The sequence below is a fragment of the Cannabis sativa genome, chromosome 5 (assembly GCF_029168945.1).
Source record: "Cannabis sativa cultivar Pink pepper isolate KNU-18-1 chromosome 5, ASM2916894v1, whole genome shotgun sequence".
Classification (NCBI taxonomy): Eukaryota; Viridiplantae; Streptophyta; class Magnoliopsida; order Rosales; family Cannabaceae; genus Cannabis; species Cannabis sativa.
In genome coordinates, this window is record NC_083605.1 from 73,210,561 (window position 1) to 73,220,706 (window position 10,146).

At 36.0% G+C, this 10,146-nt stretch overlaps 1 protein-coding gene across 1 annotated transcript; it reads right to left on the minus strand.

The window, feature by feature from the left end:
* Positions 1 to 1,751: 1,751 nt before the first annotated feature.
* Positions 1,752 to 2,853, minus strand: LOC133038020 (glycine-rich protein DOT1-like). The gene has a single exon (XM_061115961.1). The coding sequence runs from the start codon at positions 2,806 to 2,808 to the stop codon at positions 2,095 to 2,097; it is 714 nt and encodes a 237-aa protein (XP_060971944.1). The 5' UTR covers positions 2,809 to 2,853; the 3' UTR covers positions 1,752 to 2,094.
* Positions 2,854 to 10,146: the final 7,293 nt, after the last annotated feature.

Sequence of the window (10,146 nt, forward strand, 5' to 3'; positions counted from 1 at the left end):
GTATGCACAAGACCAGATTTGGCCTATGCAATGAGTGTTGTAAGTAGGTTCATTGCCAATCCTGGCACTGAACACTGGGCAGCAGTCAAATGGACTCTCAGATATGTCAAGGGAACCTTGGACATTGGTTTAAAATTTCACAAAGACAACATTTCTCCCTGTGATGTCACTGGCTATGTCGATTCAGACTATGCAGGAAGCATAGACACCAGAAGAAGCCTTACTGGTTATTGTTTTACAGTTCTAGGTGGATGTGTTTGTTGGAAATCTAATCTACAAAAGGTGGTTGCACTATCTACAACTGAAGCTGAGTGTATGGCAGCCACAGAAGCAATAAAAGAAGCAGTTTGGTTGAAAGGATTTGCACAAGAAATGAAGATTAATGCCACTGATATCACTGTCTACTGTGATAATCAGAGTGCTCTTCATTTGATGAAGAATCCAATGTTCCATGAAAGAAGTAAACACATTGACATTAGACTCCACTACATCAGAGAAATTATTGCAAGTGGTGAAGTGCAAGTGAAGAAGGTTAAGACAGATGACAACCCTGCAGATGTGATGACCAAATGTGTGACTTTAGCAAAGTTTAGACATTGTCTAAACTTGCTCAACATCACAACACTGCAGTGACTGACCTCCTCGGAGGTACCAGGAAACATTGAGCATGCATACTTTCAGACTTATGACTAAAAAGGTGGATAATTGTGGTATTTTTAGACATAAGTCTAATATTCAGAACATGTGGCACTCTCGGATTGGACAGTTTCAAATGTTAGTTTTGTTAGTTGGTTTAGGAGGGAAAGTTCTCTTCATGTACTACACCTATATAAACTCTAAACCAAGACAATTCTAAGATGACACCAATTGAGACACAAAATCAGAGAGTGAGAGAGAATTGAGACTGAGTGATTGAGAGGATTAGGAGCTAGACTCCTTCTGTAATTGATCCTTTCTGTTGTGATCAAATCACTTGTAATCATTCCTGATTAATCAATAAAGAAGTATGCTGATTGTTTCCCGAGGATGTAGGCATAGATTACATTGATCTATGTTCGAACCTCGTAAAAGAAAGGTGCCATTTTATCTGTTCAAAGTTCTTTAATTGTTGATTGCTTAAAGTTCTTACTGGTTCAAATTTATTGCTGGTTTTTGGACTGCATTTTCGATTTCTGGTTTATGTTAATTTGTTCTTTGTTGTGTGTTCTTGAATGAGGTGAATTGTGGATTCACCACAGCATTAAAATTATTTATTTCACATACTTCAAATTATCAAAATTATTGTTGCTGTACAATTTTAATTATCTTATATTTATTAATATTTTAATTGTCCCCACTATTTTTCTTTTTTTTTTTCTCCAGTTTTTGCACTTCGGTAATGGAAATCCACTACTCTCTTGAGAAGGTTATACAGCACATGTAGGGAATAAATATCCACTTTAAGAGTGTATATGATTATTATTGATGTCAACTATAGTGACGTTGACAATTGTAAAAAATGAGTCTCCCATCTTATATAAAAATAAACGCATACACAATCTCCTTTTTTTTTAGAATATAGTAACTATATATATATATTTTGTTTTCTATATAGTATTCAAGATTCTGTATAGCATATATATAATATTTACATTGTACTGCAACAACCACAGAACACATAGTTCAAATTATTAACTCAAGTCGTATCATGATTTTTATATTTAATTTATAAAGCTCTCAACTTAATTTTCTTATTCAGAAAATGTGTATTATTTTAAAAAAGAAATTTATCAACTTAATTTTTTTTGATTATGGTAACCAGATAAAACACGTACAATTAATTATTCATTAATTAAGATCGAGAAACACAACCTAAGTACGTACACACAACTTACGTTGGGGAGCTAGCATGCATGCAAATTCATGCACCACGTATTTTCCTTCCTTCTTTCTTCTTATTAATTATTAATTAATTACTTGCCAATTAATCAATATCATATTTTGGAATAATATAATTAGTGATATCGATGGTCAAACAAGTAATTGCACTCTTTCAAAAAAAAAAAAAGTAGGTATAAGTATTTGCTAATTGGTGTGTTGATGAAGAATTTCTCTTCAAGGAGCATAGCCACTAGATCCACCGCCGCCGCCTCCACCAGATCCACCGCCACCGCCTCCACCGTGGCCACCAGCACCACCACCGTAACCTGACCCCGCTCCTTCACCACTACCATAACCACCTCCATGTGCTCCACCACCACCCGAACCTCCTCCACCTCCGCCACCACTTCCACCACCACCACCTCCTCCGTGTCCCCCTGCAGCTCCTCCTCCTGCTCCATACCCGCTACCAGAGCCTCCTCCATAACCACCACCAGCACCTTCCCCTCCACCTTGCCCACCACCACCACCGCCGCCTTTACCACCACCACCACCGCCACCACCACCGACTCCTCCACCAGAACCATAACCTGCACCACCTCCTTCTCCGGCTCCACTTCCATACCCGCCACCTGCACCACCAGTTCCACCACCACCACCTCCACCGCTACCGCCACCTCCTCCATGTCCACCAGCAGATCCATAGCCTTCACCGCCGCCTTCTCCACTACCACTTCCGCTTCCATATCCGGCGGCTCCACCATTAACACCAACATTTAGGCCTACACCAAGATGATCAGTAGTAGTGACAGTGGCATAGCCAACTGTGAAAGTACCAAAGTCTTGAATTTTTTCATTATTAGTTATTAAAAGAGCTCTAGACGCATATGTAGTAATTACCAAACCAAATAAAACAGAAAAAACAACTGAAATTGTACGGATGGACATTGGGAATTTTTATGTATATTTTAATTGTTATAATTATATGGTTAGAATGGAAGAAATGAGTGCTATAAATAAGAGAGGGAAGGAAGGAGTAATAAAGTGCATACTAAAGATAGTGTGGGCGCACACACATGATGATTATTATTATAGTCAGTGCTCCAATACGCAGACATATGCGACTTTCTTAGTACTATAATTAATTATGCTAATCTTGTTCACCATTATTATATTATTTATAGTGAGTTTATGCTGTCTTCCTCATCTGGCCTCTATAACCAATATTATTTTAATTTAGTCTTGTCTTTGTATAAATATTGTTGTGGGGTTTTTAGGTGAGGGAAATTTTCTAGCTTTGTATATGTTATAATTTTTTTTTTTAAAACATTTAGAATAATTTATATGGTATAATTAAGTGTAACTGAATATTTAAATTTTTGAAAATTGTAATTTTTAAAATTTTATGATATACCGGAGTGTAAAAATATTTAAATTATAATTTTTAAAATGTCCAAAATAGAAAATACGCTTTCAATTTTTGTTTGAATTGTAAATTTTATTCAACTAGATTAATTCGGCTTCAACAATATCAATAACATCAAAAGAGAGATTAGACTGAAAAAATTTGATGAGCATGTAAACGAGATGCTCTAACCATAAGGTGAGCAACCGATTAGCAGATCGTTTACAATCCTCAACGACATCGCCAAAAGTGGATGACAAAACATTCAATTTTATAATAGCTTGTACCAATACCAGGCAATCAGATTCGATAATACTAACACCTAAAAAATCACACTTCAACCACGAAAGCACTTCCTAAGAGCCACGACTTTAGTAATCTCTAGAAGAACTAGCCCAATTTGCAATCCCGAAATCCCAGTCACAACCCAATCCTGGTGATCCTGAACAACCCCACCAAAACCATGTCTTCCTCCTTGACAAACAACCCTATCAATATTCACTTTGAGTTTTTCATAACCTAGTTTAGACCATAGCTCAACCCCATCCAAAAGATACCAAGTATCAAACGAATGAAACAAATTTATTTATTGAGCTTTTCTCCACTGATTGAGAGTGATATGAGCCAAATTAATAACAGACTCCACCTGACTTTTCTTACCCTTTCACAAGAGTTGATTCCATGCAAATCAAATTTCTCAAACCAACATCACTGCCTGAACACTTTGTTCCTCACCTAGTCGTGAGAACAAGTGAAGAAACTAGTCCACAAATGACCCTGCATCAACTGGAATCATAGCCAAACCTGCTACCCTCCAATAATTGCGCAAAATCACAGTCCACTAAACAAACACAAAATTGATTCAGCTTCCCCATGATGAAGACTGCGATGCGTGGAGTCGTTGTAATGGATTGATGATTTCATGGATCTTGCATTCTATCTGTCCTACCATTGCCGATAACATTATGTACATGGAAGATGCAGTGTGTATCTGGTCTAAATTACAGGAGCGATTTCATCAAAAGAATGCACCAAGGATCTTTGAAGTTAAGAGATCGATGCAGACAATGACTCAAGGTATGAATGATGTTACTTCATACTAGACAAGGCTTAAAAGTCTTTGGGATTTATTACAGGAGTATAGACCACAACCTGTTTGTACTTGTGGTGCTATGAAACTATATAAGAATGTGGTGCTATGACAACTATACAAGAATATGTTGATAAGGACAAAGTGTTTGAGTTTCTAATTGATTTGAATGAATCACATATTAATGTTCGTTCTCAAATCTTATTACAACATCCTCTCCCAAATGTTAACAAAGCTTATGCAGCTGTGACCCAACAAGAGAAACAAAGAGGAATTATAATACCTTAGTCTAAAACTCCTAATAACTCTAGTGAGAATGCAGGTCAATTTGCAGAACAATTTTCAAGGAATGGCCCTAGAAATAGGAGCAACAATGATAATAGACTTATTTATACTCACTATGGAGTTCATGGCCACACTGTTGCTAAGTGTTACATCGTTCATGGTTATCCACCAAGTCATCGATTGCATGGGAGATTTCCTAAGGAAATTCCTAACAAACCTGAAAATCATCAGAATCGATCTTTGGCAAATTTTTCAACTGCTAATAATTGGCGTGAAGGTTTTCCTGAAGATCAGGATCTGATTTCTCAATGCCAAAAACTTATGACAATGATGGCACAAAGAATCCAATTCCAATCTCAAACATCTCCATCTCAACCATTTGGATCCCCAACTCAAAATGATCAATGCCAAAATGATCACAATCAGCAGCCTACTGTTTCCAACATTTCTAATAATGTTCCTTCTATTCCAAAAACTTGTTGGATCATATACACTGGTGCCACACACCATGTCTGCTCTAATCCTTCTTTATTTACTTTTATCCAGAAAAACTCTAGAATCAATTCTGTTGGCATGCCTAATGGTGTTAATGCCAAAGTTGTTTTTGTTGGAACAATTTATTTGCATGACATTGTGGTGCATAATGTCTTTTATGTTCCCAACTTTCAATTCAATCTTCTCTCTGTGTGTGCCTTATCTGATGCATCTAATTATTCTTTTCTCTTTTTACCAACCAAATGGATTGTCCTATACATTACTAAGAATCAAGTGATTGGGATGGGTGAAAAGATTGTCAACCTTCATTACCTTCATGATCAAACTGTTTCCTCTGTATCTTCTATTGTTATAATTCTGAAATTATATTAGTGATGAAACCTTGTGGCATTATAGGCTTGGTCACGCCTCTTGTGTAAAAAATCATCATTGAATACATGTTTACAATTTTAATATTCCTCTTGTCCAAATTTTCATTGCTCCATATGTCATTTTGCCAAACAAAAGAAGCTATTTTTTGTTTCTAATCATAACATTTCTAAACAATATTTTGATTTGATTCACATAGACATTTGGGGACCTTACAACACACAAACCACTGACCGTTTCAAGTACTTTATCACCATAGTTGATGATTGTTCTAGGTACACTTGGATTCACCTAATTAAGAACAAATCAGATGCACAAATTGCCATACCAGCCTTCATACAACTTGTTAAAACATAGTTTGGTGTTCAAATTAAAGGGATCAAATCTGACGCCAAAGAGCTCCAATTTCCTGAGTTATTTTCCAATCTAGGAATCATACACTACCATTCTTGTGTCCAAAGACCACAACAAAATTCTGTTGTGGAAAGAAAATATCATCACTTGTTGAATGTTTGCTAGAGCTCTCTTATTCCAATCTCACATACCCTGATATATTGTGGAGAAGGTGTGAGTACTGCTGCTTACCTAATAAAGAGAACTCCCACACTCAATTTGAAACACAAAACTCCTTTTGAAATCCTTCATTCCAAAGTGCCAAATTATATAGGCACCTTAAAGCCTTTGGATGTCTTGCTTATGTTTCTACTTTAGAGGCTGTAAGGTCAAAATTCTCTCCATGAGTTGATGCCTGTGTTTTCTTAGGCTATCCTATTGGAATGAAGGCATATAAGCTTCTTAACCTTAACACTAATTGTGTTTTTTGTTCTAGAGATGCTGTGTTTCATGAACACATTTTTCCCTTTGTGTCCACACACATATCAGATTTTTTCCCACCACTACTACTACATATGTCAATGCTGATCACAATATCAACGCCTCCCTCAACACCTGATGTTGTGCATACTGCTGATATCCAGCAACATCTTGACATCCCTTCTGTTGGTAGACCTGTTAGATAAACTAAAAAAATCATCTTATCTACAAGATTATCATTGTTTTTTGTCTACTAACAATGTCCAAAGTTAGACATCTAAATCTGTCATAGACCATGTCATATTTGAAATCATTGACTACACTAGATTGTCTCCACTATTTCGAGCCCTTGTTCTTGCCATTTCTAGTCATTATGAACTTGAGTTTTTCCATCAGGCTCATGGCATACCAGTTTGGGATAGGGCTATGTCATCTGGAATTAAAACCTTAGAGGATAACCATACTTGGATCATTGTTACTTTACCCCCCTCACCAACATGCTATTGGTTGCAAATGGGCATATAAAATCAAGTATAATGCAGATGGAAGCATTGAAAGACACAAAGCCAGACTTATGGCTAAAGGGTACAACTAAAAAGAGGGAGTTGATTACTCAAAAATCTTTGCTGTAGTCACTAAACTTGTTTCTGTTAAACTTATCCTTGCTTTAGCAGCTATCAAAGGTTGGTTCCTTCACTAACTTGATGTCAACAATGCCTTTTTACATGGGGACTTACATGAGGAAGTGTATATGACTATACCTCAAGGGTATAGTCCTAAGGGGGAGCTTCCTCCTAATGTTGTGTGCAAGATTCAAAAGTCCTTATATGGACTCAAATAAACTTCAAGACACTGGTTTGAGAAGTTTTCCACAACAATCATTGAAGAAGGTTTCCAACATTCTGCCTCAGATTACTCCCTATTCATTAGACAGTGAAAAACAAGTATTGTAATTTTACTTATGTGGATGGTGTCATATACTTGCTCGGAATGATTTGAAAGCCATGAATGAATTAAAAGTTAGCCTCAACATCAAGTTTAAACTAAAAGACCTTGGTGAGCTGAAATATTTCCTTAGAATTGAGATTGCTAGAACTGAACAAGCAATTTTTCTCTCACAAAGGCCTTATGCTCTACAATTTCTTGAGGATTTTGGCTACTTGGGAAGTAAGCCTGCTAATACTCCCATGGAAACTAACCTGAAACTAAGCCAAGAAGGTGAAGAACAATTGGATGACCCAAAATTGTATACGAGGATTATTGGAAAGCTCTAATATTTGACAATAACAAGACCTGATTTGGCATATTCAATCAATAAACTCAGCCGATTCTTGACTTCACCAAGAGTTAATCATCTCCATGCTGCACAAATAGTCTTGCAAAATGTGCAGAACATTCCAAGACAAGACTTGTTTTATTCTGCAGAATCTGAAATTAGACTTGAAGCTTACACAGATGCTAATTGGGCAGCTTGTGTTGATACTAGAAGATTAACAACTAGTTTTTGTGTGTTTCTAGACAAGTCTCTAGTGTCATGGAAGAGCAAGAAACAACACACTATTTCTATAGATCCTCAACTGAGGCTGTAATATCCGCTTTCTTGGGTGGTTAATTTTTTTTATACATTTAGTTTATTTTATTTGTGAATGGAGATAATTTATTATTTTGAAAATTTATGAGTTTAGTGGAGTATGCATTTTTTTTAGTGATAATAAAATTTATTATTATTATTTTATTTTGAGGGTATATATAATGCTAGATAAATAATTAAATTATTGGAGATAATTTAATATTTAATTATTTGTGTATATTATTATAAGTATATTAGTAATAATATAGGTAAATATATTATAGCATATTGTTTAGTTCATTATTATCATTATTATTATTATTAATATCAGTATTATTATTATTTATTATTATTATTATTAGTTTATTATTGTTATTATTATTTTTGATATTATTATTATTATTATTAGAATTAGTATTATCGTGCAGTATGTATATATACATATATATTATATATTTTAAAATTTTAAGTTGTTGATTTAGGGTTATGTTAGGGTTAGGACTATATATAAGATGTTTATATGATTGTTTAGGGTTGAGAGGGTTTAGAAACGGTGGTGAGACAACGATAGAGAGAGGCCGTTGGACAAACGAAATCGAGCCGTGAAAAAAGTGAGATTTTGGGTTGTTGAGTTTGAAAGTTTTTGGGCTGTCCTAGATTATTTCATTGAGTTTTATTTCATCCAAGAGGAGTTTTAAATGCGATTAGAAGGTCTGTAATCGCACCTTTCGACAGACACCATTGTTTACGTTCGAAAATACGGTTCTTGAAACGGACTCGGATTTGAACGTGTTTAAGTTGTTTTAGAGATCAAAGGAGGTTGTGTTTAAGTTTATCGGATCCCGAATATCAGTTTTAACGTGAAGAATTGAAGCTTTAAAGTCTGAAACGAAATTTTCCATTTTTGACTCCATTAACAACGATACACCGGAGTTGGAGAAGACGACTCCGATCCGACGCATGGGGGTTGTTATCTTGGGTAGTTCTTGATTGTTTTGAGGTCCTAAGCACTCTGTGAAGCTTTCCCAATCGAAAGGACGCGTCAAGAGCAATCGGGGACAAAGTCACATCTTGCCGGCGACGAAACTTACGTGAACGCCGGCGGTCGCGTTCTGGGCATATATGAGGATCTTGTTCTCAACAAGGAAATTCATTGAGGTGCTTGGAGTAGCAGGAAGGTGTTCTTAACAACCGAGGTAAGAAGAGTGGACATCTGTACACAGGGTGTATGTTAAAATACTCAAATGTATTATGGAATTGTATTTACATGTTTTATTCTATGGTGGATTGTGTTATGCTAATGTTATTAGTGTGTGATAATGATAAGGTTTTTGACTGTTTGTGTGATAATAACACTTATAGGATATGTTTTATGCTGCTGGTGTGAGCATAGCACTGCAGGATATATTTTTGGCTGCTTGTATGGGTTTACTGGCAGGTTATCCTATCATGGGTGAGTACAACTTGTGATAAGGGATTGCCCTATTGGATGCCGAGTGTGAGAACAACACAAGGCATGGCAAGTTACACTTCATGTCTGATCAACATGAGTGGGAGTAGGTTATCGTATGTGAGGACAATGTGCGATAAGATACTATGTGTTATGTGTGTGAGTATAGCATGCATTAAGATTACACTATGATATGATGTTATATTGTATGTGAGAATTATATGTGATATGACATGTTGTTATATGTATGCAAGCGTGGTATGAACTGATTTGATTTTGTGATATTGTTATACTTATGACTATGTTATCTAGTTGGGGGTTATGTCCTACATAGCTCTTCTTACTGGGCGTTAGTGTTGGAATTATTTTACGAGGATCTTAGATCTACTCACAAGTATGTTGATTTAACAACCTAAATATGAACTTCTAAAACGATGGAAAATTAAACACATAAAAGTAAGAGAAATCTTACATTGGGTGCAGCGAAATATATGTCTCCTCCCACTCAGATCTCTAACCCTTGATTCCTTTATGTCGCAGAGTATAATCAAGATCTGAGCCCCAAAGTCCTTCTTTGTTGAATCTGAATTCTACACAACCTTCCTCACTATGATTCAGGTATTACTTGATGTGTGTGGGCACTACTCTATCACTTAGAGAATTTCGAAAACAGAGAAGGTAGAGAGAGAGAGAGAGTGGCGACTTGAGCAGAGTTTTTGTGTGAGAGAAAATTCTGTCAAAGTGTTTCAAAAACTGAAGCCTTTACCTTCTATTTATAGAAGACCACATAGGGTTATGGTTGAATTACT